This window comes from Pelecanus crispus, chromosome 1, assembly GCF_030463565.1.
Source record: "Pelecanus crispus isolate bPelCri1 chromosome 1, bPelCri1.pri, whole genome shotgun sequence".
In the NCBI taxonomy this organism is placed as follows: Eukaryota; Metazoa; Chordata; class Aves; order Pelecaniformes; family Pelecanidae; genus Pelecanus; species Pelecanus crispus.
In genome coordinates this window covers 225915428-225943210 of record NC_134643.1, presented here as the reverse complement: position 1 = coordinate 225943210, position 27783 = coordinate 225915428, and the positions used below count along the sequence as shown (strand labels likewise).

Here is a 27783-nt window from a genome sequence, read left to right as displayed (position 1 = left end):
TTACAAGCTCTTTGTTTCTTTCTCTGGGCTCTCTGTCATCCTCAGCTCTGACGTCTGGGCTCGGAAGATGTTCCAGTGACCTGGATGAGCAGAGACAGACACTCATCAGCAACAACCCTTGGAGCAGGAAAATTTACCCACACGTAGCACCCTCCACACTGGAGGACCCATGAGGACCATGCTGGGAGAGAGGTGGGGAGAGATGTCTGCCCGCAATGCTGGCCATGGCCAGAGCAGCTCATCAGGGGCCCTGTAATCTGGTCCTAGACTTTGCCATCTTGGAATTAAAATGGTATTTGAGGTCAAGAGGGGCCCTATATACCTTCTGCAATACAATTAACAGCACAATCAACGGCATTTCTGATGTTTTCCCTGGAAATCACTCACATGCTCTTAAAAGAGAAGGCGCTCAGTCTGAAACAGGGATAAATCCCCCTCTCTGCCTCCTCAAAGGATGCTTTAATGTGAGTGGTTAGGGCCATGCCCTCCCCAGGTGTCTGGGATTCAGGCTGACTCCCTGCCTTTTGGGGAGGCAGGCATTTTGCTTGTCCTCTGACTCATCAGCAGAAAGCCAAAATTCATGTTTCATGGGCCACGGGCAGGTATGCTTCTCTCCTCTCTTCTGTCAGCCCCATTTATTTGGGGTGGGTTGCTCAACCCATTTATACTCGTTTTTCTGCTGCTGCCCCAGCCTTTGCTCTTCGTGCAGGGCATTGCAACCACCTACGGTCAAGGAAGATCCTGCTGCAGAAGGAGAAGAAACCCCCCTGGGTCCCCCCACAGCCTCACCGGTGAGCTGCAGACTCTCTGCGAAGCAAATGAATCAGTGGGAGCTGGGCAACACCCCAAAAATGAGCACAAAGCTCCCCAATCTCTCTCCTTGCTCCCCCAAAACACCAGCATCCCTATACTTGCAGGAGGTGGCTGGAGGTGCTTTCCCTCTAGGTGGTCGCTTCCCCTGTAATCCCAGCAAGGATTATGCAGCCCTAATGTCGTCATCCCCAGGAGGGGCATATTTTCTAGCTGAATTAATCTCCTGTTGTGAAGAAATCACTGGCCAATGCTTTCCTAGAACTTGCAGCAACGGCAGAGGGATGGTTTCACAACAGGGTTATTTGTCAGGGGAAACTGAGGCAAGAAGAAGGTGGCAAGTGCCAGAGACCCGGTCAGGGTGTGAGACCTAACCTGCGAGCAGGGACTTTAAAATCCCCCAGGGTTTGGTCAAGAGGTGTTGTCTTGAATGGATTGGAGGTGAAAACAAATCTCCACCCTCCCTGGGGTACTGGGTGTGCTGGTATGCACTGGGCAGCAGTGCTGTTCCTGGCTGACCTGATGACCCATGGGTGCTGGACAATATGGGAATGGCTCCGATCCGAACCTAACCCATTAAACTCTAACCCAGCCCAGGCGAAGGGGCAGCCAGCGGGAAATAGCACAGCAGTTTCACTCCACACAGGCACTCTCGGCATGTGCACTGGCATTCCTGCTTTTTGTAACATTTACGCACATCCAAGAACATTAAGAATGATTTTTAAAAATATTTCAAGAGTTTATTTTTTTTCAAATCCCTCGCATCTTTTTTTTTTTTTTCCCCCCATAACGCCAGATGGATTAGATATAAAAATCAAACAGTTTTACAGGCTTTGGAGAGACAAAGCCTTTGGATTTCACAAGCATGCATCCACTTTTAGAAAGCTGGCTGCCCTTTCTGATACCATAAAGCGAAAATGTGACTGCTAACCAGGAGTGTTGCATATGTGTGTGAAGACAGGTCAGCACCGACCCGGCTATGTTTGCACAAGCCTTCTCCCTGCGGTTTGCTCCACACGCCATGCCAGGATTTATGCAGCAAAACACTGGGTTGTTTGGGGCAGGGTCTGCCAGAAGAGTGGGGAAATGGGATTTTTCTCTCCCTACCTTCGTTCGTCCTCGTAATCAGCCTGAAGTTCTGCGCTTCTTGCTTGAATTCCTGTTTGCTGATCTTCTTGGTCTGTATCAGATGAAATATCCCTGCAAAAACAGAGGGCATCAGACTCTGCGACGCTCGATTTAAGGCTCAGATGGGTTTGGATGCACACCTCTCTGTCCCCTCCTGAGATGCAAAAAGGGACACAGGCTGCACTGGATGCCCCAGGGTCCTGGTTTGGGGCAGGACCTGCTGCCGCTGAAGCCTGGTGGGAGTTTGGGAGCAAATCCAGGGCTGGCCAAGGACCAGGAGAAATCTCATTTGAAAACAGTAACTGCTTATTAAATCAGAACGCAGCAGGGACAACACTACAAAGTAGGTGAAAGCAATAAGATTTTGTTGCTCTGAAAAGCATCTCGCACTGGAGGAGGTCTGATCTCCCCCCAGACCATAATAGAAATAAAATGAGACCAACAGGATCCTGGGATCCCCATCCTCTCTGCTCACTCTTGACTACCTATCCTCCCCAACCGCAGATGCCCCTCCATCCTCGGATGCTTTCCTTTTCCTGGAAACAGCCGGGGACCAATGTTTTCCATCCCTCTGCCCCCAGCCCTGAAACTCCTCCAGGACAGAAAAAACCACAAATGACCTCAGCAGAGATTGATATTTCTGTCCGAGCCAGCATCGTCCCGTTAGTGGAGGTGCCTGACTCAGATGTTTGACCCAAGAAAACCAGAACCTGTATTTAGCAACGGAAGCGACCTTTCTGCAGGATTAGGGGTTACGATATTCATATTCGCCTGCAAAGCGTGACAAACCAGGCAAGTATGCCTAGCATATCCTTCCCCACCTCTCACCCAGGCTCCCCGTGCATCCAGCATCTCGCTGCCGGCAGATGTCAGAGGCAACATGGTCCCCCTTATTTGGTTAAGAGACTTTCCCTGATTCCCAGCAGCAATTACACATAAAAGAGTATGTAACGAATGGGAATAGGCTAGCAATCCATATAAATGAGATGTTATGGACTGTGGAAAATTAATACAGGAAGTCAAAGACACCCAGAGAAATATGTGGATATTTAGACTATTAATAAGTCCTTTAAATGGGTCAGGAAAAGAAGTCCTACCAGTAACAAAAGAAGATACTTGATGGAGATAATAAAACTGTTAATGACGCAAGAAATGCACAAGTGTTCAATAAATCCTTCTGGTCTATACTTAGAAAGGAGCAGGAGCGTGTGCTTATAGTCCCTGTGGCTGATGAAGCACTTTCCAGTACATTAGTAACCAAGAGGATATTTTAAACAAGAGCTACAAGAGATAAACATCTTTTAATCAACCGACCTAGATAATGTTCACCCAAGAGCCCTCGGAGAGTTGGCTGAGACCTTTGGCCCCCCGGACCGTCATTTCTGACACATGCCAGGAGCTGGGGAGCAGCAGAGGAATGCAGACGATGCTCTAGCACACACAAGCAGAGCATGAGGCGGCACAGATAAGAATAGCCCACTGCGCTTGCCATCCGCCGAAGGGGCAATACGGGATAGAGCGGGTAAAGGTTGATGCCATTTCCCAGCAAGCAAATCCTGTCCAACAGACAGGATCGTTCTTTGCAAAGTTTAGGATGAGATGGAGGGAGGTGGTGGGGCTGTTGGGTACTTACCACCTTTCTTGGTGCTTTAACGGGGGTTTATAAGATGAAGACAGACTTTTTAGTAGGGCTTGTAGGTACAGGACAAGGTGTTATGGCTTTAAACTGAAAGAGGGGAGATTCAGACTCGACATAAGGAAGAAATGTTTTACGCTGAGGGTGGTGAGGCACTGGCACAGGTTGCCCAGAGAGGTGGTCGATACCCCATCCCTGGAAACATCCCAGGCCAGGTTGGACAGGGCTCTGAGCAACCGGATCCGGTGGAAGATGTCCCTGCCCATGGCAGGGGGTTGGACCAGAACCACTGATCTAGTGGGTTGGATGAGATGGCCATTAAAGGTCCCTTCCAACCCAAACCCTTCTGAGATTCTATAATTCTATGCTTTAGGCACTGCCTCAGGACCGAAAACCAAGCGAGTCCAGTAGAGCACAAGGAATGAATTAAGGACCAGCCCCATCTCCAAGGGAGCAATTAATCTTTCCTAATTTTGGAGAGACAAGGGAGAGACAGGCTCTTCCACAGTGCCATTCTACCCATCCTAAAATGGGTGGACGGGACATATCGTAACTACTTCTCTCTGCTGACTATGTGGGGAACCAACATGACTCTTTAAATGTGGTATTTAACGCTGGGCTGGGGAGTGAGGAGAGTCTAATTCAAGAAACTGGTCTCAGGACTTGCTAAATCGTCTGCAAAATAAAGCCTCAGTGGGTGGATGGAGATGGGAACATGGGTGCACATGGGTGTATGAGACCCATCCCAGCAGGAGACAAGCATTGACCAGAGCCCCACACTCTGTTTTGGGCTCTGTACTTCAAGACAGACACAGACAGAGTCCAGAGCAGAGCTATGAGAAGGACCAAAGGACCAGAAATTTCTAACATCAAGGAAAGACTGAAAAAAACTCAACTGCTTAAACTGTGTAAGAGAGGACAGAGGCAGGAGCTGATGGCATCTTCAGAGGAAAGGAGTCTGCTCTTTGCACCCACAGTGGAGAGGATGAGAATGCATGAGCTCAAGCTGCAGGGAAGCTGCACATTGGGAAAAGTCTTCCCTTAGGAAGGGGTTTGTGGCTCTGGAAGCAATTAGATGGGCTGTAGAGTCTCCGTGGCAGGAGATCTTCAAGCACATACCAGAAGAGCATGGGGATGGCTGGTCCAGACCCCACAGGTCTCCTCCAGCCCAGGTGCGAGAGTATATCAGCATGGTAAACCACTGGGGATTGCTGAAGGTCCTGGAGCTGCAGGTTTTCAGGGTAGAAAGGAATATTTTGACCAATGTCTAATCAACAGCCTGGCAGGGTAAATGTGAGAAAGAGGTCCATGGGGGGACTGCACCTCCGAGTACAGCGCAGGCCTCCAGCGAGGCAGGGTGAAGGGCAGGTGTCAACAACAGCCTCCAAACCATGCTGCTCCCTCTCTGGTCCTGCCCGTTCCTCACTCCCCATGATAATTCCTGCTCTAAAATATCAGAAAGTCATTTAAAAACTCCTGAGGTGTTCAGACCCCTAAAAAAATGGGGAAGCCCCCACTGCCACTCATCTGGGGGCTGGTCATGCGCCACCAGCAAGCTGGGTAAAGCTTTTGGCTGGGTGTTGGCGCCGGTTTCTCCTGCCTCATGGAGGAAACCATCCCGGCACAGAAATAGATGAGGCCACGTAGGTATCGTAAGCCCATACAAAGGCAGATGGACGGGCTCCAGGCGTGACTTGCAGCCTCTTTTCTCCACACATGCTGCTCTGTTGGTACAGTGATGGACCATGGAGAGGTGGAATCCATATGTGACTGAGCTCATGCTCTTTCCCAATAGTAACACTTTGCTCTGCCAAGCAAAAGAGCTGTGTTGGCCTCGGGGACAAGGGCCTCCCCTGTCCTTGGCTGGCAGGGCTCGGGAGCTCCGTGCAGACGCGAAGCTCTTGGCCTCAGAAGGTGGCGAGAAGGTTTGGGTGGCGACCTCTGCCAAGGAGCGAGGAGAGGAAATGGTGGGGCCCAGACAGTGCAGGCTCAGAGCTGTCCTCCAGCTACAAGGTGCCATTGTGAAGGAGGCTTTGCCGAGGCGGGGTGGAGGATGGGGAGAGGGGCACTGTGGAGGATGGAGGATGGCAGGGGGAGGATGGAAACATGGTGGCAGTCAGGGCTCCATCTCTGGAGTTAATTTCTCTGGCTACTATCCAAGTATGCCTACCCTCAGCGGCTGGGAAGATCCAGCCCCAGGAGGGCTGAGGTCTCCTTAGGGACAGAGATGAGACACGAACATACCCAAGAGAGCAGAATATCTGCCTACAGATGTCCAGAAGACAGCCAGCTACACGGGCTGAAGGTCACTGTCTCCACAGGTGCGACCAACCTCAAGTGCTCAAGGCACAAGTTTTTGCAAGGGGTACAGTATGTCCAACAGAGACTCGGGGTTGGGGCCCTGTCATGCTTTCCTGAGCCCAAGAGAAACAAAACACAAATATCTACTGGACCAAGTGTCTCTAGTAGAGATAAGCTCCTCTGGTCCATAAGAGTGTTGCAAAGCTAAAGGTACAGGGACAGAGCAAGAGATTGGTGTCATTTGACAGTGTATTTGCTGTACTTTGACCTCTGGAGGACATACCAAGAGAAGCATCTAAATCTACCTGTCCAAAAAGTGGGCTGGGGGCAATCCATCCCCCCTGCATGCACCTTTGCAGCAGTTCTGCAAGTTTTGCTCCCAGTGATGAGTGGACAGGGGAAAAAAAAGAATAAAAACAAAAATATGGAATGACCAGAACAATTTTTTGTTTTGTTTCCCATGTGTGTTTGGCATGGACGCAGGCAGGTTTGGAGGAGCAGCTCCATGGCCTGTGCCTTGTTTGCCCACATACTGTGCCTCTGAATGGTGGTGTAGCTCATGGTGGGGTACACTGGGGCCAAAAGTGGTTTCCAGCCCCTGGTCTGCATGCAGCTGCAGCAAAAGAGTGCGAAAGGGGAGAGTTAGAAAAGCCAACCTGCTGTCAGCAGGTTTCAACTCACTACACAAGGTCTGGAGCACCACGAGAAAAGCCGGAGAAATTGAACAAAGCTTTGAAAGCACCAACTTTCCACACACACCTCCTCCATTGCTGGCTGGTTTTGTTACGGTACTCACCTTTAATCAGCTTCCAGTTGTAGATTTCCACCTCTTCCGCGGGCTCCTTCTCAATCGCAATCGTCCTGAGGATTTCCTTGGAGGTCTCCGAGCTTGGCGGCACGAACATGTACACCAGGACACGGTTGGGGTTCTTGCCACACCGGGTGGTGACTATTTCATCAGTGGGTTTGACTCTGGTTTCTGGGCAAAAACAAGGACAGAGTTCATTAAACAGGGGCAGGAAGGAGCTTGGAGGAGCTATTTCAGCACCCAAGGTGAGGAAAAGGCATCTCATGGGGTTTGATGCCATGTGGCATGGCCGCATCTCTGAATGGGACCTTGGCTCCCAGGGTCTGATCCCCAGCACCAAGATCAGCAGCAAAGGGAGGTGTTGATAAAGGATCTGTGAACCTGCTCATCCCCATATTTTCCATTCCTCTTGATTTTGGCAGCTTCTATGCCAGCAGGAATGGGGAAGTGGGATTTTCTCCACCTGGATCCCCCATACCCGCTGCAGGGACCTTGGTGCCATCATCACTGCAAAGCCCAGGCTGGATTCCCTGCTTCCCATCTTGCTCCCATTGCCTTCCCGGAGGAGCAACGTCAGCGAAGCAAAGGGATGAGCCCGCAGCACAGGAGCCAGCTCTGTGGCTGGGCAGCACGCCCGGCTGAGCCCCGCGGGTGGGCTCAGCCCCAGCCCAAGCCCCCTTCCCACATGGGGTGCAACGGTGGGGAGACCCACACCAAGGGCACCGGCGGGACCCTACGTGACTTTTTCAACATCCTTGGTAAAGAAGAGCTGCTAATTTTTTAATTTTTTTATGAATCTGGAGTAATTAAGAATCCCCCATGGTTTTGGAAGGAGATTTATTGCCTTTGGTTGTGGTCCTTGGAACGTAGAGGAGCCCAGCTCTGCTGAATTTAGCCTTGTTCTCTCCGTCATTTTGGATGCTGAAGCTTTTTACACTACTCGAAAGAAAGTTTGGCTATAAATAGACTCGTGGGGTTTATTTTAGTAGAACAGTTATTTTAGGCCTGATTCTGCTCTCCCCCGTGCTTTCTGGGGCAGTCCTGAGCTACTCTTCTCAGAGAGGGGATGGAAATCCTAATTTAAAGGGATGCAAAGCCAGGCTTTTTCAGCAATGGGAAGACAAGCGTTCAGCTCTGCAGGCTCAGTGTGACATGAAGAGGGACAACCACAGCCCACCACCCTCATCCCTGCCACCGCGGGGTCCCGGTGCAGGAAAAGCTCCATCCCAGACCATTAAACTTCACTCACTCCAGGGCTGCTCTTTGCATCGATTGAGGCAGCCCTACCTTCTCAACAGGGAAGGAACCACCCGTCCTCACAGGCACAACAGGTATTTAACAACCTCAGAGCTTCATGCTGGAGCCACTCAATGGCCAACAGCATTGGGAAGGAGGAGCAGGGACCCAGGGGTCCCAGCTGCTAGCTCTGGCCCCAGCAGCCGCAATGGTTTCCCCATCCGACCAATGCATCGCAGCAATTCCCCTTCGATCAGGATCCCTTTTGCAAATAGAAATCGCTCAGCGTTTCTCTCCAAGCTACTAGGTACAAAGGAGGAAGAGGACGACAGTCATGGAAACTGCCTGGAAAAAGAAGATGGGCAAAACCTCCGTGCAGTGAAACAGAGAACAAGCATGTAACTTGGCTGAGCAACGTGTGTGTGTGTGTGATTGCTATCTGTGAGTACTGGAAAGCAAGAAGAAAATAATTTTGGCTGGGTCAGAGTGTTTAACTGGAAATAAATGAAGACTGAACAGCAGACAAGAGATCCCAGCAGAGCAAGTTGTAGACTTTAAACCATAAAGACCCGCTATAATGGGAATGCAAGACTGGAAGGGCTCTGCTCAGTCATCACATCCCGTTCCCGCCAGGCACCACGTCATAAATCCTGCTCATAAACATATCAGAAACCTTATTAAAACAAGCTGAGCTTCTGCCCTTCGCTCCCCCGGGGAGGCCATCCCTGAACCTCCCTGCTCAGAGGCTAGAAAACCTTGAAAATCACAGATTAAATTATTTTGCAGCCTGTTTGCCCCCATTCTTAAATGTGGCAATGCCCCTTGCTTGTTCTCCCTGGTGGGGCCCCTCCACGAAACCACCTCAAAGACGCACATCAGAGGAGATCACACAGCAATTGCTGCATCCACAGTCAGGCTCAAAGAGACTCAGGTATCTTCAGTCTCTCTAGGGAAGCAGTGGGTGGTCCATCATCTAAACATCTACTGCTGAATGATAGTACAGAGAGGGATATCCTAGAAAACATTCTCCAGTGGGAACAGAAGAAGATCTCATGCACTGCCACATCTTTGCCAGGTCTGTGGTTTGAGCTAAACAGCTTTCCAAAGACCAAGAAGCAACTGAGAGACCCAAAATGCATTGAACGTGAAAAAAAAAGGTGTCTCTCCACCATGTCCCAGCCCCAGCACCAGCACAGTTCTACCTATACCACCCTAATAGTTGTGTGCCTAACCCTCCCCTTCCAGGGTCAGGGACCTCAACTCAAATTCAAACGAAACCATGAGTGCCACAGATAACCCCGCACTTGGAAAGCATCTTCCTAATCTCAACCCTACATTTCAGCTGCCACAATTTAACCCTATGACTTCTTGTTCCAGCTGGAGGTCTGGAGAACAGACTGTGCCCTCTCCCCAGAACGCATCTTCTACCTGTCTGAAGGCTCTTAGCATGTCCCTCCTTGGGCATCTTTTCTCCAGACTACACACACTGAACAGATGCAACCTTTTGGGATTGGTGCAGCTTCCTCACCTTGGGTCAGTCCTGCTGCCCTCCAAGACAGACCAACCCTTACATTAGTGCTTGCCCTGCTGAACTCATCTGGTGTGAATTCAAGTCACCAGCGATGTGAACCCCTACACATCTGTCTGCCCGGGGCTTTAAACCAAGGCTAAAGGAAGGAACTGGAAGGCAGCCGCAGGACCGGGTGGGATCCCACCTACCTGGACATATTTTACAGCATTTCCCATCTACTTTCTCTGGAGAGTCACAAGGATACTCCTTGGGGCATGTGATCTTCTGGCAGTCCTGGACACCGTCTCTGCAAGTGCAGAGGATGCAGGGCAGAAGGCCGTAGAGCCGGAAGACGGGGTGCCACACTTCCCCGTGGGAGTAGGTCTTCCCATTGTAAACACAAGCTGGAGGAGAGAGAGAAAAGAGTTGCTGGTGGAAATAAATCCTCCTCCTCTTTGTACACCCAGAGCTTGGTGGAGCTCAACACATTTCACCACCTTGCAAATGGGTGGCCCTGCTGTCTTGAGGAACATGGTCTTCTGGCAGCACATCCGGCAGCAGCGGACACAGGGGTATTGCAGCCACCCCACCCAGGAGGTGCTATGGGGCAGGGGGACCAGCTCCAGGAGATGGAGGCTGCTGGGGTCAACCACCCTGGTGGGGGTGAGTGGCAAGTGTGGGCAGGACCTCACCTGCCTCCAAGCCTCTGCAAGCCCAGGGTCTCTCCGAGGCTGTCACAGGCATGAAGCACAGTGAAGAGTGCCACCTGCTGACTCCTCCATGAAAATTTTTGGAGGTCCCAAAATTTCCTCCAGGGCTTCATCTCCAAGGACTGGAAAGAGCCCTTCTGGAGATACAGTGGTTGGAGAGCCCCCAAGAGGGGAAGGGACCTGTCTTTTCCCCTTTGGCTCCATGGGGTTGCCTCCTCATCTCTCTTTCCAACTCTCTCCTCCAGGAGGAAGACCACAGCACTGGGACAGACCCAGTACATGGTGGGCAGGTGCAAGGAGGAAGATCCTGTCCTTCTGCTGCACTGTCCTGGAAGGACCACATGGAGTCTTCCAGCTTAGCACCTCCCTTCCCAGGTCCCAGATCTCCAAAACACCCCAACGACCAATCTTCTTCCAACCCTTTTTGATTCATCCAGCCAAGGGGCTGTGGGACACCAGGGCTGAGATAGCCGGGTGAGGCTGGCTGTGGAGGAGAGGGAGGTGGGACTTGGTGGAGGAAAACTGCTGCTGAAACAGACTCCCTGGAGAATTCAAAGTCCTGGAGAAGTCATCTTAGGCCATGTACAGACTGCCTGACCCCTCTATCCCTTACCTTTCTTGTGCTTCTCTTTCAAGACGATCTTCACAGTGGTGCTACCTCCTCCCTTGGGTTTGAAGCTTCTGGGAATAAACTCCAGGGAAGAACTGAGAACAGTGGACACGGTGGCTCCGGGTGCCTTCCTGCCCATCGCTTCCCCCAAGCACTGGTCTTGTGAGTGCCTCTGTGAGGAGTCAGAGAAAAGAAGGGGACTCAGACCCAGGCAGTTGGGTTGTTCTCACTCCAAAGCATGCTGCAAAAAGCCATGCACACCTTCCATCAGGAGTGGAAGGTCCAGAAACCACAGGGATGAGCAATGACCTTGGAGCCATCTCGATTCCTGCCACCACCTAAGGGGTGCTGAGCAGTTTGTGTCAATGCCCCCACACTGATGTCTGCTGGGAAACTGAGGACCAGCATCCATGCAACCCAACCAGGATCAGAGAGGTAAGGACGGGCCGTATCCTGCCCTCTCACCTGGCTGGCACCAGGAGGGTTGGTGTGGGGCTGCCAGCCAGCAGGACTGAAACCCTGGGAACATATTGGGCTTCCAAGAGCAAACCGCTGGGACAAGACACGCAGCACAAAGGGTCCCCTTGTGTCTATTTTGGAGGTTTTATAGGTGGTGGAGGTGTGACGCTGGCATTTCACCCAGCAGTATGGAAAAGGGCAGGGTCAGGAGCTGTAAGTGACCTAATCCCACAGACCTGGCATGGGCCGCCCAGCTCTGAAATGTCACCGTGAATCAACCCTTGGCAGCCAAGGAGTCACTTTTTCCTTGCTGGGGCTGCCGATAAAAACAGCCTGGGGAAAGCATGCTGGTGGCCAGCTCCAGTGCTGGCTGCTCTGTGGGAGCTACGACTGGGAGGCAGGACACCTTTGAGCCCAGGGTGAAGAGAAGACACCATCTCCTGAAGCAAAAGACCCAAAGAGAGATTTGGGCCATCTGACTCTTGGGTAAGGGTCACGTCTGGCTGTCAGTCACCTCTGCGTCTGCTCTATCCATGTTCCTCAGCTGTTTTAACCTACTGGCCAACCTAAGCCAGGTTGGCCAACAAAGGAGAAGTGCCCAAGATTTCCAGTTCCCGCAGGTCTTTTGAGCTTCCAAAGACATCAGAGATGCTTCAGAGGAAGAGGACAAGAGTCTTTCCCTGGTGGTCTGAGGTCTCAGCCTATGCTGATAGCCCTCACCTAAAGTCAACTCCCAGACACGATTCATCTGCAAACCAGCTGTCTGTGGTTCTGCTATCCAAGGAACTGATTGCCCTCCTAGAGTTGCTGTGGGTCATTTCTTTGTAGAAGGCTATGGCCAAGGGCAAATGGCTTTCTTTGAGCTGTTTAATGGGGCTGTGCTAGAAGCAATAACCTGAGTTTTAAAATGCAAACGTCACGTACAACACCTCTGTTTAACTGCAGGGGCTCCTCTTCCGTGGACTTCTCGTATGAACCATCTGCAAGAAAAAAAACATTGTCCTGTGAAATGCTGCAGGGCTGAATGAGGTTTTGCTCTCTGGGGTCCAGCTGACTCAAAGCAGCTCTCTTCAGGGTGCTGGCCCACCTGCGAGATTTGGAGAGAGAAGAGCTTCAAATATGCAATTCATATCACCCAAAGCAAATGGGAGCCGTACCCCCAAAACCCTTTTATCCCCACTGACTATTAGCAAGAGCTCAGCTCCAAGAAAGATATGGCCTTGTAGCTTCTGAAGTTAGGTGACATGAAAACACCCCAGAGGTAGAGTATGAGGCGATGGGGATGATCTGGCATTCAAAAGAAATCCAAAGGCATTTCTCGCCGAGTCAGTGACATGCCCCAACTGCATCAAAGAAAACTAGGAGAGAGGAACAGAAATGGCAGAAGGGGAAAGTTTGGAGGATGCACCTGGAGGAGGTCATAATGTGGCCATGGCCAGGAGACCACCATGGCCTTTCAGCTGCATAAATATTTCTCATATTAAAGACTCATTTTATGCTGTAACTTCACTGTCAGCAAGGTGTGAACCTGCCCGTTCGCTCTTGAGTCTGTCTCATCTGGAGATACGGAGCTTGATTCTCTCCTCCCCCTCCCAGGTGTGAGTCAGGAGAAACAGCAGCAAATTCAAGAGTTTCTCCCCCACGGAGAGCTGTGGGAGTGAAACTCAGCCATGTTGTACTGGGGTGAAAGTGGGGAGAGGGGCAGTTCCCTGACTGTCCTGAAAACTTCCCTGGAGCAACAACAGCATGCACCATCTTTACGTGGTCCATACAACCATCTCCACCCTGGTGGCTGAGTGGTCTGGAGGACTTTGCCCTCCATGAAGGTCGCATCTCTTGCGTGATGCACCAGTGGCAGGGCAAAGAGCTCAGCCCTAGCCAGCGTATGGGCTACAGGGAGGCAGGACACAATTAGGTGTGGGAGGGGAAGCGTGCAAGAAAAAAACCTGAGCCCTTGTCTTCTGTTTTCCAGTGGGACCCAGACAGAGCAAGTGGTTTGATTTGCAATACAGGCTTCCAAAATCCTGCTAAAGTGGTTTGAAATGGCTCCTGCCAGCTAACACCTATGTCTCCCAGCCCTCACTCAGGAGCAGCTCCTGGGCCCCTCATTACCTTTGCAGACCTGGCAGCAGGAATCCGGCACGGCTAGGGGAGAAGAGCACAATAGCTCTGGGCAGGTCACCAAGCCGCAGTAAATCTGGCCTTCCTAGGAGGGCAGGAGATAAAAAAAACATTGTCAGCATTACCAAGGTCCAGACAGGGCTGTATGTCCTCCATGTTGGGGTGCCAGAACTGCAAATTGCAGATCTAGCATAAATCATAAGCACCCCAATAGTCCAACCTCAAATATCACCAGTCATCTAGCAACTGATGAAAGCTGAAAATCTGCCCCTGCTGTGCTCTCCATCCTGCAGGGTATAGCATGGTGGATGGTGTCCTCTCCTAGCATGGCTGGTTCACCGATTGCCAGTCCACAGGCTCATTCATGAGTGGAGTGGTCTTCCCCAAAAAGAGGGAGGCGGTGCCTTGCTCTCAGGCATCATTAGTGCTACCAGGTCTGAAACAGCCACCACGCACCTGTAAATGCTGCATAACACCCCTCAATTCAAAGTGGCACACAAACCTTTCTCTGACATCTCCCATGACAAGGACCTAGAGGAGAGAGGTGGAAAGGGGAAGCGTGATGCTGAACCCAGACCTAGGTCCAGGCTGCAGCTATGCCCTCCCTCTTTGTTGGGTTGTTCCATAACACCAGAGTCAAGCACGCAAAGACACTGGGTCAAGAGCTGTGGATGAATGTTCAGATGTAGACCTTCTTCCACTGGCTTGGTAGTTAGTTTGGAAAACATCATTGCTGTAGTGATTCAAGCTGAAAACCATGGGCCAAGACCAGTCTTGACCTTCGTGCATCGCAGTCCCACTTCAATGGATTTGCACCCATTTGCTGCACGGCTACGTTTTTGCTGCTTTGCAGAAGGGTAGAGAAGGATGTTGAGCAGCCCAGCAGCAGCCAGACCTCAACAGCAAGGTCCTCTTCTCCATGCAGCAATTTTCTCTGGGGTACCCCTAAGCTCTTAGTCAACCCAAACCAAGATGTTAACCAAGGATTTCCTTGGAAAACCAAACCTCAGCAGCTTCTACCATCAGGAAGCCAAGCTGGTGTGCAGGGGATGTGAAGAGGAGGAAGAAAGTTTGGTAAATGAGAGGATGTGGTGGAGGTCACTGCAGACCAAACCCTGCTCTCTACTTCAGGGACCTCCATGGGGTCCAGACCTGCAAGAAGCAGGGTTTGGCCATGGAGCCTCTTCCTTCTTTCTCCTTCTGACCAGCAGCTCACGGCGAAGACCTGCCTCAGGCAGGAAAAAGCAAATGTCATAAAAAGCCAGATTTATCCTGGAGGCTCTGGTCTCAGGGTGGTTTTCAAAGAGGTTTAGACCAGCTGTTCATGCAGCTGTTCTAGCAGCTGACAACATCAGACACAGCCCAGCGAGACCCTGCCACTGCAAGGCTCCACAACCATCCTTTTATTTTCCCCTTTGTATCCAAGGCATTATCCTGCCGAATAAACAGAGCCTGAGTGAGAGCCAGTGCCTCCGAGAAGGACACATAGGTCTGCAGGCGCCTGGGGACGGTGGCAGATGGGGTGGGAAAGCAGGGCCAGGTGAGTACGTACAGTCGGGTTCGAGGGCTCCTTCCTGGCGTTTGTCCCCAGCCTGGTGGGCTGGCATTCAGTTGGGGTCCATCAGAGAGGAACCAGCCTCAAAACCATATAATTTCTACATCTAAGCTATTCCTCTTGCCACCTAGCTCCAAGCCACCTAGCTCTGAGGCATGGTCAAGCACCAAAGGCTCAGACCAGCTATTCTGGTATCACAGACACTTCACTATCAAGCATCAGTGGATGGTAACCACCATGTTCATGCTCTTGGCATGAGAGAGAGAGGTGGTTTGGGCCCTCTCACCCCTTTTTCTTTCCTGGCCAAGCTTAGTCAAATTATTTGCTACAAGCAAAGCACAGACCAGTGGAGCCTGGTCCCATCCAAGGGCTCTGCACAATGGACAGTGAAAGCCAAGTCTGCAACCCTCTTCTTTTTTATGGCAGAGACTGTAGCCGCTGCAAGCAGTTCCCTGCAGCATCCATCTCCAGCGTCGGCACTTTCTGTCCCCCTTCCTCACTCCCTCTCGATGAGAAGGAGCTGCTCCATTTATCTCCCAACACACAGTTCCTGGCACATGTGACCCCACGCTCCACACACCTTCCCCGTTGCCGCCGGCCAGGCTGCCTCGTGTCTCCCAAGCAACGCGTCAGGACTCAGGTTTTGACAGTTTTTAGCAGGATCCCAGCCTGTGGGAGAGGGCTGGGCAGAGCAGAGCCAAGCCATGTCTCAGGGCATTGCTGGAGGCTCATGGAGAAAGAACATCCCTCTGGTGCTGCCAGTGTGGGGTGGATGGACAATCCATCATGGGGATACACGCTGAGGACCACACAGCACCCTGGCCGCTGTCGCAGCCCTCAGGTAGGGCAACCAGGACCATCAAGGAAGGTGGGCATGCAATGGTCCTGCAAAGGTCATTGCAACTCGGTGTGAAAGGCAGATGCTTCCTGCAAATGCTTTTTGTAGACAGCCTGGAAAGCACATGCACATCTCCAGGGCACAGCTCCGCACCTGATGGCCTGGAGGGCTGGTGAACACACCGCAGGAGTTTCCAGATGAAATTGGCTCCTGGTGCAGCCCAGCCACCCAGGTGCTCAAGCACATCTCAGCCCTGGGTTCAACTTCCACTTAAATCCAAGCAAGGGAGATGAAGATCACCAGGCACCTGCCCATTGCATTCCCCTGACAGCCAGGCTCTGCTGCGAATGTCCCCATCTCTCTGCCGTCGTCTCCCGGCTGTGTCAGGGGTGAGCTCCAGCCATGCAGGGCAGGAGCTGGCTGCTGGAGGCACCACGAGAGCCAGGCACCCAGCAGCAGTTGGGAGCCACCAAATCATTTCTGGAGCTCAGCTCAGTCCCATCAGCTCGACACTGGGCTCAATGTACCAAGAACATCTGAAGCCCAAGAGCTGGCATCTGCATTGCCTTGCAGGCACGCTGAGCTCTCCCAGGTCCTCTGGCTACAAACTCCACCTGCTTTGCAGCAAGCACGTATGGGAAAAGGCTCCCAGTTGTTCTCTCTGCCAGCTGTCTACCATACAATGCCTCAGTGGGGCAGGTGGGATAGCTGGATGCTGCGGGGACAGCACTGGTCCTTGCAGCAGGCAAATGCACTTATTGGCGTGCTCAGTGGGGACAGGGCTGTCCCCCTGCGCACCCCAAGGAGCCCCAGCTCCTTCTGGGACACAGATTCCTTCTGGGTCCACCCAGAACTGGCCCGTGGGATCTCCAGTGAATAACCCACCCTTGGAGCAGCTTGTTTGTGCTGTTCCCACTAGGGAAGCAGATGCAGGTGAGTGGTTTGTGCTCCGACCCCAGGGGCCCAGTGAACATTTGCAGCACACCTTGCTCTGGGTCAAGGCCAGATAACACACCCAGGCAGAGGGGGAAGCAGCCAGCTCTGCAGTGGTCCTTAGTCACTGGGCAGGGAGGACCCAACACCATTTCAGAGGAAGTTCAGAGGGAGATCAATCTCCTGCACTGATAACCTGATCCTGACAATAAACCATCCCACCATGGACTGGTACCAGCCAATGGTCCTCATCAGGTTTTTGACCTGGTGGGACACTGCTGCGGTGCCGGAGCAGACCCCAAGCCCTCCCCGCCTCCCATGGGCTTGCAGGTAGCTTACGGAGCAGCTGCACTGCACACACTGATTCGGCTGGCGGCTGGGAAAGAGCTCGCTGGTGGTGAACATCTCGCCTTGCTGGTAGGTCGTCCCATTGTACTGGCAGGACTTGACGGGTGCCCGGAGGCCAGAAGGGGAATGTGGCTCTGGAAAAGAAGATGAGAAAGCAACAGGATGAGAGCCAGCCTTTGCCTGGCCCTGATGTAGCACAGATGCTCAGCAGATTCCCCACCAGCCCAACCCAAAAGGACAAGGAGACCTTTGCACACTGCAGTTATCACAAAGAAGTGGCCGGAGCATTGCATGGCCCGTGGAGATTTATGTGCCCAAAAGCGTTTAGAGAACGGCGCTGCCCTGACTGTACTGAGCTCAGCACAAAGGTAAAACTGGAAGTCTGACCTTCTGGGGTCGTGTCCTCCCTGTGCTAGAGCGCTGGCAAACCTAGTAAAAAAACATCGACTATTTGGGAAATTAGGAAAAAAAAAAAAAAGAAAAAAAAAGTATTTTTAATTTTTAGCTAATTACCCATGGGAGAAGCCCTTTTTATGTGACTCCGTCTGATGTTGGAGGTCATCACATCCAGGGGAGGGAAAAATTCAAGAATTTTGCTAAAAATCTACAAATTTTTTTTTTTCCTGTATCCAACACATTTTGCTGGCAAATGATCTGAATAAAGTGCCAGCTCCTGGTTTGTCACTGAACTGTGAACTGACATTTTGTCCCTACAAGGCTTCTTGGGATGGGGTGGTAGTTGAAGAAAGTGGTCTGGTAGACAGCCCTTTTCCATCAAAATGACATTTTGGGGGGGAAAAAGCAACACAAGCAGCCCAAGCTGCCGTTGCTGCCCTGACCCTGTGAGCACGTCCAGACCCAGCATTGCTGCGCTGCCCCAGGCATGAGCATTCAAGCGATTGCAGTTGAGGTAGGCCCTACAGAACCACAGCCACCTTGTCACCACCTCCCCGTGGGATGTCCACCCACCGAGACACCGTGGGCAGCACTGCTGGGGGTCGGTGACAGGGCTGGCGCATTGCAGAGCTGGGCACTGGATCCGGTAGCACCTGATGTTGGCGTTCTGGGGAAAGAGAGAGAGAAAGATGGTTTGTTCAGCTACATGTTCACCCCTGCAAGAGGATGAAGATGTTGGATGATGGCCCCATTATCACAATAGATTGTGCTGGCGTAGCTCACCCAGTCAAGAATGTCTCCATCCCTGGCTTGGACCCCACTGTCAGCCAGCTCATGTTCTCATCTCTGATCATCAAAGACCACCCATGGTCCCACAGCAGCCCTGAGCCACCTCCACCCACAGCCCACCAACGCTACCGAAACAGCTCCCTCACAAGGTCAACCCAACACTCCCAGCGGGACGTGGGGCTTTTTCAAAAGGAGAGAGGTTAATCCAACATCCCTACAGGACTGGAAAGGGCTTCTCTGGTCAAATTAGACACCAGAACCGATCTGCTTAAAAGCTGCCAAAGCGATGCCCCAATGCAGCAGCATCCCCACCACCTCCCGCGGCCCCTCGCAGGGGACATGCCTCGGAGCAGCTGCAGCGGATGCAGTACATCAGCCCCTGCGGCTCCAGGTAGGGGTGCCAACTCTCTCCCGGGCTGTACTTCTTGCCGTTGAAGTCACAGAACATATCCGGCCCTGAAAGTCAACCAGGAGAAGTACGTGAGAGAAAGGGACGGTCCTTGGGAGAGCTCTCCTCCGTCCATGATGAGAAGAACAAGGACAGCTCTGTACCTTCATGCTGTCCCCCATGAGTAGCTGATGGCCACATCCCATCCACCAGACCCCAGACTGAACACGTTCCCCAAAAAGCCTTTTTTTTTTTTCATGATTTGTTTTTTTTAGACTGGGACCCATCTGACCAAATGGCAACTTCTCTGAGCAAGCTGGACTCAAGCAAGGAACAGAATGGGCATTTTTGAGGCAAAAATTAGAGTTGTCTTTCTAAAATAGGTCAGTAGAAGTGCTCGTTGGAAGACAGACAAGTGATTTCAGGGTGATGCTATAGGACTGAATTTTCCCCAGGGAGACCAGAAAGGCTGGGAGTGGTGGGGAAGATGGGAGAGCCTGGATTTAGGAGACATTTTCACTGTTACCCGAAAAAAGAAGAAAAAAAAAAAGACATTCTGGGGTAGAAACACATTCTGAAGGAAAACCTTTTGCTCCTCCTAAGAGCTTCACCTCATTCTCTCAAGGACCCCTGGACAAGCGCTATCAGCACACAGACAGCCAAGCATCAGCCCTAAGGAGCCGGACCATGCTGGCTTGCCCCATCCCACCAGGCTCAGCCCCTTGGCTTTTCCAGGTGTCGTGGCACTAGTCTGGCTGGAGTGGGTTGAACCATGCTCTTCATTTATGGGGCTGTCCATGGGGACAGCAAGTCCACCTCATCCTCTTTTTTGTCCCGAAAAGCACAAAAGCATGTATTTGACTATTCCTCTGATCCTATCACCCCAAGAAGAGCCAGTTTCCACTCGTGCTTCTGAACTGGAGGTGTCTGTCCCAGAAACAATATAGCTCTGCTTACACAGGCATGGGTTTAACCTTGCCTTAACCTTAACAGCACAGTGAGAGAGATGAGATGGTGCCCAGCATGACTGGTGAAGGAGATCCCCTTTGGTGATCCACCCTCTCCCCAGATTTATTAGGTCCCTATCAGCCCCCTCCATCTCCAAGCCCTTGGTTACACACCAACCCTTTGGCAGGATGAGGCCAGCCTGCAGCAGGACCTGTGGGACAAACCATGGCCATAATCACCAACAACAACCACTGGGCTGTGGCCAGAAAGCCCAATTCAGTCATCCTTAATGTTCACATCAAAAAGTATCCTGCAGGACCAAGCTCCAACCCCAGTCAGACCTGCAGGAACCTGGACCCTGTAAATCCCACCACAGCCTGTCGGCTGCTCCCGCTCTCCCGTGGCATGTCCCCAGGCCCCGACCAGCTGGAGGGACCGGCTGGGGCTTAAGCTTTTTCACAAATAAGCACACGTCTGCCCGCGTGTGTTATTAGTGGTTTAAGTGCTTACAGCCCCACTAAAAACTGAAGGTGACTTAAAAGGTTATGTCATCGAGGGGATTTCAGGTAGTTTGGACGATTACGTTGCTCGAAGGCAGCAGAGACATTTATGCTCCCTGAAGCATTTATGGGTCTTTTAAAACCTTGCGGTGCCCTAGGGATGCAGGGAGAGGGGAGAGGGTTGTTTTCTGAGGCATGGTGCCCAGCTCCCGCAGCCTGCTGCATGAAGTCAGGCAAGCTAGTGGGTGCTGACCCCGCTATGCTGCTGGAGGGACTCCTTGACAAATAGCAGAGGGTCCCCAAAATGAGCTTGGTGGCATTCACCACCCCAAAGATGCTAAAAGCCATCCCATGCTCCGCTCTGTCACCTGAGGTAAAGCAGTGGTTTAGAGAGCCTGGCTGGCGTTGTCCCACCTTGCCAAAGCTGGAGGTGCCACCTGCTTAATGCGAGTGTTTCTCCCATCAACCAGGCAAAACTCATATGAATACGCCATGGTGGGCTGCTGTCCCTCCTCCAGCTTCTGACCATCCTCAGGATGAACCTAAGTGATGCTCTACCACGGCCGGACTCTGTGGCCACCAGGAAGAGCAGCCCTACAGGTCTACAATGATCCTTATGGGTCCCTTCCAACTCAAGCCCTACAGGTCTGCCAGTGGCCCTGAGCTCCTCATTGAGTTAATGGCTTCAAGTACATGATTCTCCAAGTTGCATCTTCAAAGGAGGTGGCCACAAGCTGTCCAGGCTGCCTAGTCCAAGCACAGCAGTGTGGGACCAGCATTGCATCTGCAGAGGTGGAGATCTGCAATAATTCTGGGGCGGATGCCATCAGAGGGACAGGCAGGAGGCTTTTCCCTACTCAGGTCTTTACACCATGCCCATAGCTTGCTCCAAACCTCTGACAAGTCAGCAAACCCATATTCCTGGCCATGCACAACACAAGCTTATGGCAAAATACGCAAGAATGGGGAGTGTGCGGCTGGAAACTGCAGAAACCTGAGAGAAAGGGGAGGGGGGAAGAAAAAAAAATAATCATTTTGCAAAAGGGTGAGAAAATGACTTCATTTTTCCCTGCTTGCAGCATCTTCATGAATTACGCTGAGGGAGAAGAAATTAAGTTGCCTTCGTGTGACGCGTCTCCGCTCAGCTTGCAGGCTCCCATGCCAGTTGGCTGCTTTGTTCAAACATTTAATCACTTGCCTTTCACAAGTGGAGCCCTGGTTTGGGTCCAGCCCTCGAAAGCAGCCTGATTCATGTCTGCAAAGGGCCCGCTGGTAAAATTAAAGCCGACTGGCAGCACTGGGCAGCAGCAGACACTTGTCCGCATCTCAGTAGCACTATGCCGCGTATTTGGCAAGAGGTGCCGGCACGTTTGGTTAAAAGCAAGCTGGGGATGGATGGAAGGAGGAGGCTTAAAAGCTGGAGGCTCTGGATCATTTTTTCCCATGCCAGGCTAATAATTTCATTTTCAGAGGTCAAACTTTGGATATCTTCCCAATTCACTCGAAGTGAAAAGCCATTTGTGGCAGTAAATTGCTCCCGTGCCATTCAGTCTCCCTATTTATTGCGTCTTCGGCAACAGCATGCTCACAAAAGTCACTTTGTTTTAGTTTTCGTTTTCCAGAGAAGGCTCCTGAGCTGTGGAGCATTTTCAAGGCTGCAGTACCAAAAATCCAGATGAAGCCATCACCTTGTTTTCCTTCCCGAGGACCATGCAGTCCCTGGGTGAAGAAGACAGCAGGCGAGGCTGGTCCATGCCACCTTGGAGACACAACCAGAGCTTGCTGATTGCAAGCCAGAAGCTCCAAGCTTGGAGGTGGCCCTATGGGACCTCGAAGCAGGAGCAGAGGTGGGAAGGGGCAAACACCTCCCATTGCAAACCCAAGAACAGGTCCCAACTAAACAGTTTCTTCCCAAATACAAGAAGCCCCTGATACAAGACCCTGCTCTTCAGTGTACCATTATGTGTTGTATGAGCCAGGAAAAACAGCTGAAGGATGTGGAAATGATTCCTCTGCTGCCCAGCAGCAAGTCATAGAATCATAGAATCATAGAATCATTTAGGTTGGAAAAGACCTTTAAGATCATCCAGTCCAACCATTAACCTCACACTACCAACTCCACCACTAAACCAATTCAGGGGAGAGTAATCATTTAACTCCATGTTTCCTGCCTTGGTGGCTGGATTATTTTTTAATGAAAGTAAAACTAGAATAGAATCATTAAGGTTGGAAAGGATCTCTAAGATCATCAGTCCAACCATCAACCCAACACCCCCATGCCCACTAAACCATGTCCCCAAGTGCCACGTCTACCCGTTTTTTGAACACCTCCAGGGATGGGGACTCCACCACCTCTCTGGGCAGCCTGGTCCAATGCTTGACCACTCTTTCCGTGAGGGAAATTTTTCCTAATATCCAATCTAAACCTCCCCTGACACAGCTTGAGCCCATTTCCTCTCATCCTATCACTTGTTCCTTGGGAGAAGAGACCAACACCCCCCTCCCTGCCCCCTCCTGTCAGGAGCTGCAGAGCGATCAGGTCTCCCCTCAGCCTCCTCTTCTCCAGGCTGAACACCCCCAGCTCCCCCAGCTGCTCCCCATCAGCCCTGTGCTCCAGAACCTTCCCCAGCTTCATTGCCCTTCTCTGGACACGCTCCAGCACCCCAATGTCCTTCTTGTAGTGAGGGGCCCAGAACTGGACACAGCATTCCAGGTGCGGCCTCCCCAGTGCTGAGTACAGGGGAACAATCCCTGCCCTGCTCCGGCTGGCCCCGCTATTCCTGATACAAGCCAGGATGCTACCGGCCTTCTTGGCCACCTGGGCACACTGCCTCGTGCAGTGGCCTGTGCAAGCCCTATGGCCTCGTGCCCAGAGGCATGGTAGGAGATGCTGCAGAGAGTGACTCCTCCACTTGGGAGCTGCTCTGCCTTGCCCACCTTGAAGGGCTCTGAATGGGACATCATGGAGGAGGAAGGTTTCTCCCTGCCTCCCCGTCCAACAGCCATTTTCTGCCGTGGCTCCAGTGTTTTCTTCGGTGAAGACAACCTGGTTACCTCCAAATCACTGAATAGCCCAGGCCAGGGTCTGGGGCCAGTGGCCTGGCCCAGCTTTTGTCCATACCCGCTTGCTGGAACTGCCCTGGCCCATCTGTCCCCAGGTATTTGGCGAAGACCAAGCTGGCACCAGCCAACACCATGCTGGGGAGCACACCCGCAACAAGAGTCTGGATACCCCTGAACAATGCTCAAGGCTGTGGCCAGGCCCTGGTTTACTTTGATTATCATTAATTGTCATTAATTATCATTAATTGCATCCTGGATGGCAAGGAGGGTATGTAACATGAGATGGAAAATGCAAGGGGGAGGACAAGGCAAGAGAGCGCTGTTTCAAAGACAAGGGTGATGTCTGGCCATGGCAGGGACAAGAAGAGGCAATCAGTTTGGGGCAAAGCCTGGAAGATTTAGGACAGGTATTGCAGGAAGCTTTCCAGCTACCAGGAGATTTAAATCCCAGAAGAGGCTATCACGGAGGCTCTTAGACACTCTATGAACCTTCTAGAGCAGCATCCTCATGAGATGGTCTAGAGAAATCAGTCCAGGGTGGCAACTGAATGGTGTGGAGAAATCCGTCCTGAGCTGCATTCAGTGACTGCTGACGTCTCTCTCACACCACGAGAATGGCCTCGATGCCTCTTTAGGATGTATCTCAACAGCTTCATATACCAGCCACCAACAAGATGCCATCCTATGTCTTCATGACCTGCTCTAGATCCAGTGAGAGACCATGAACAGAGGGGAGATGGGCAAGACCCCACAGCCTCTTTGTTGAACCATCAAACTGGCCAATGTTGGTCAGACCACACCCGGACATCTGGCCTCAGATGCAGACAAGTCCCCTCGGGCCAGCATATCCATGAGACCTGTCCCCTGAAGCTCTCCCACCCGCTGACACAGCCCATTTGAACCAGTTCCTTGCACCCCTCCACATTTGCAGTGGGCTGTGAGGACAAGGATGTCCCCAGGGTTTCTCAGCATGGTGTGACTCGCCCCACTGCCTGGACACTTTGACCATGGCTGAACTAGGGGCCAATACAGGTCAGATGTTCTCCTGCACCGATCCCGAGCATGGCAGCAGGAACAAAGGTGAGCTATTAAACTTGCACACATGATGGCTACTGAAATACTATGTTTTGCTGCCAAATCCTCCTTTGGCTCAGGCTCAGCCATGCTCACTTCATCTCCCTCTGGATATAGGGACTGATGCTCAACAAAGTCAAGCCACGTACACACACACGCGTGCAAGACCCTGCCCCTACATCTCCCACTCCCACGTCGGGGTTTCCCAGACCTGAGCAGAGCATCCTGATGGGTCACGGGAGGTTTAAAGCTGCTTTTACACCACTGCTGCATCAGCCTGGGGAACGGCTTCCATTCACACACCCATTACCCAGCCAGGTCTCTGCATGCGTGGGATCACCGTACATCAATCCTGATTCACACTGGAGCTCCTCTACGCTACAGGACACCAAGGAATCCCCAGAGGCGAGTCCCTGCGGCAGGTAAAGCCTTGACCGGTGGCTAGGGAGGGGCTAATGCACCCGCGAGACCCCAAAGCATGGAAAGCCCCTTGCCTCAGTTTCCCTAGCAGGGACTTTCACTCCAGGTACCAAACTGGCTCTAACAAGGACGCTACCAAAACACCCCGCAGGTCTCACCCCACTTCTCTCTCGTTTCATCTCATCGCACAGGGGTTTCTCCCATGTCTGCGTCCCTGGGAGATCCACCAGCAGCTCTCCCCCGAGCAGGGCACATCTGAGCCGGGCTCCCGGCCCCGACAGCTTTTTCGGAGGTCATGCACCTGCCAAACAGTGCCGCACCGGGCATCCAGGGGTGCATTTATGCAAACCAGTTTGTGAGTTTTATGAGGAGCCATAAATAAAGTGTAAAAAGCACTACCTGGTATAGAAAGTCCAGGCACTCCTATGACAGCCCTGTATTTATGAAGGGCTTAAAATGTAACTTAGTTGAGAAGGGACTGATTAAAACACACAGGGCCCTTGACATGTGGCATCCTAACGACTCTGCTCACGTCCAGATCGCTTCCCATGCACTTGCCTCACTCAGTCCTGGGCTGGAAATTTCTTCTCGGGACTTTGGGAGCCTGGAAAACTCTGCAGCTCTGCAAATGCAGCCTCATGAAGTACTGTCAAGCTCCCCAGGGTGGAGAAGCCAAGCAAACTCCTGAACCCAGAGCATCACCACAGGCTCTGCAAGAAGCAGATAGTGCCCCATTTCCCTCCTCTCCTTCCCAGGGGGATGCTCTGTTGTCTAAAGCTGGGTGTGCAGCCCTTGCCTCTCCCTTACCGTGGCTACCAGCAGGATTTGCTTTCCATCCCCATCCTTCCCATCTTAGACCGTTCCTTCCCATCTTGGACCATTCTGTCCCTCGTCACACTGGATCCAAACTTGTAGGACAGACAGATCCCATGAACCCCCTTTTCTCCAGGGACCACATTAAAAAGAAATGAAATGGCAATTCCCAAGCTCCTGGGGAAAACCACTGCCCTGCGCTCTCCAGAGATGCTGGTGTTTAAATGCCTCCAGCCAAAACATCATTGTGTTCAACTATTGCCACTGAATTTCTCACAGCGGCCGGGCCACAGCACATCGGCCCAGTAACCTGTGCCTCTGATATTTTTTCAGCTGAGACTGTAAATCCCCTAAAATAGCCTGTTTCTGTGGGCAAATTCTTCTTTTCTGACTTGCCTTCAAGCCCGAGTATTTCTGCTTCTCACCTATTTTTAGCCATGACACTGTAGGTCTCTTGGCTGATGAGCCTGCTTGTAACTAATTTATTCCCATCTTCATTCTCCCTGAGTGCTCGGCCCTGAGAAAAATGTGAGGCAGCGAGCTGCAGAGGTGGATGGCAGAGAAAAGTCCACAATTTGATGAGGACCTTGTCACCCAGACCCCCCTGCCTTCGACCGTGGGGCACCTGGACCCCCAGCCAAGCCCCCCACACCATGGGATGTGCCCGGCAGCGGAGCTAAAGCGATGCGGAGCTGGGGGCAATCCCGGACCTCCCTGCTCCAATCCTGCCCCTGTCCCACAGTCCCCAGGTCTTTATCATCATTATAAATCACACAAACAGACCCCAGCGCTTCCTCCCAATGCAAAGCCATACCATCCCCATTCATCCTGATTTGTGCCCAATTTAGGGGCTCTGCTACCCTCAGCCTGAAGAGCAAACACCTCACCTAGCATCTGTTTCTCCTTCTGGAGATGTCTCCATCTTCCTCCTAACGTGGGCACCATGGTTAACGCAGCCCTGGCAGAGGCACTTCCCTCGTGCAAGAAACGGATGCCGTGGTCTGAGCAAAGCGGCTTTCGATGAGCCCCAGGGAAGGGAAAGCAGCCAAACTCACACAGATTTCGCTCTCCAAGGCTCTGCACAGCCCCATCCATCCACCTGCCTTTCCCGCCCCCAGCTCACCCCACCGCCGGGACAAGCAATCCAGCACTCACTTTTTGGGTCGGCGCTCCAGGAGGACAATTATTTGCCGGGTGCCTAATGCACTGCTGGCAGCGGGCAAGTCATAAATCACCCTAATGCAGCCACCGACAGACTCTGCCGGGATTTCGGGAGATTAAAGGAAAGAATAAATGTAGGGACACAACAAGTCCTGCTCTGGTTTGCTCAGCGTTCGGGTGGCTTTGCGATGTTGTAGGGGTGCCCAGCACCCGCTGGTGGGGTCCCAGTGCTTTGCCCAAGCCCAACTCACCTCCTGGCCCCGACTAACCCCTCCAGCACCCTCCAAGCTGCTAAACAGCCCTGGCCAAGTCCTTCAAGCTTTTTTGTACCAGTGCTGAACCTCCCTTCCCTTCCCCATCCCAAATCTTATCTGCCCTAGTCGGCCAGCTGGGAGCAGGAGCAAGGAGAAAAGAAGGGATGGACATGGAGACGGACAAAGGATGGACATGGAGGTGGACAAGGGATGGACATGGAGATGGACAAGGGATGGAGACGGGGATGGACATGGTGATGGACAAGGGATGGACATGGAGAGGGACAAGGGATGGAGATGGACAAGGGATGGAGACGGAGATGGACAAGGGATGGACATGGTGATGGACAAGGGATGGACGTGGAGATGGACAAAGGATGGACATGGAGAAAAGCCCCCAGCTTTGGTTTGGGGGAGGTCATTTCCCCAAATTTCCCAGTTCCCCATCCACCCTTGGAGGGGAGATGCACTCAGGTGGGGTGGGAACTGCGCAGGGGACAGGCTGTAATTCAACCTCCTGCCCTACGTGATTTCTAGCCCACGGGAGGAGAGTCCCACACTTTCAACACATCCCTGCCAGCCCACGGAACCCCACAGCCCCCTCGCCAGCACGCAGCAGCGTGCTCGGCGCTGTATGTCCCCACAAAGCAGCCGGGGACAGCAGCAGGTGGAGGGGGGACACAGCCACGTCCCCAACAGTGCAGGATGGGGGACCCAGCTTGCTGCATGGCCTGGGACATCCTGGCCATGGAGGGAGGACCAGCACCTGCCATGGCAAGGAGCCTCCCTGTGTTCCTCACCATGCCCACAAAGCCCCCACCCCGCAAATTCTTGGGGACCCTGGCAATGGGGAAACTGAGGCACGGAGGGACCCGGTGCAGGGGGGACTTACGAGCCCGGGCTCGGCTCTCGGAGGCAAAGAGGAGCAGCAGGCACCGGAGGAGGAAGGCGAGGGGACCCGCCCCGGGAAGCAT

The 27783-nt window shown here is 52.4% G+C and overlaps 1 protein-coding gene across 1 annotated transcript; it reads right to left on the bottom strand.

Annotated features, from left to right (window-relative positions):
- CHRDL2 (chordin like 2) lies at positions 1 to 27783 on the bottom strand. Its single transcript, XM_075726916.1, has 11 exons — positions 27702 to 27783; positions 18532 to 18644; positions 17973 to 18066; positions 16995 to 17137; positions 13321 to 13414; positions 12133 to 12188; positions 10753 to 10921; positions 9639 to 9833; positions 6672 to 6854; positions 1918 to 2010; positions 1 to 80 (listed from the first exon to the last, which is right to left on the bottom strand). Exons 1-11 carry the CDS (start codon positions 27781 to 27783, stop codon positions 1 to 3), a joined length of 1302 nt encoding a protein of 433 aa, XP_075583031.1.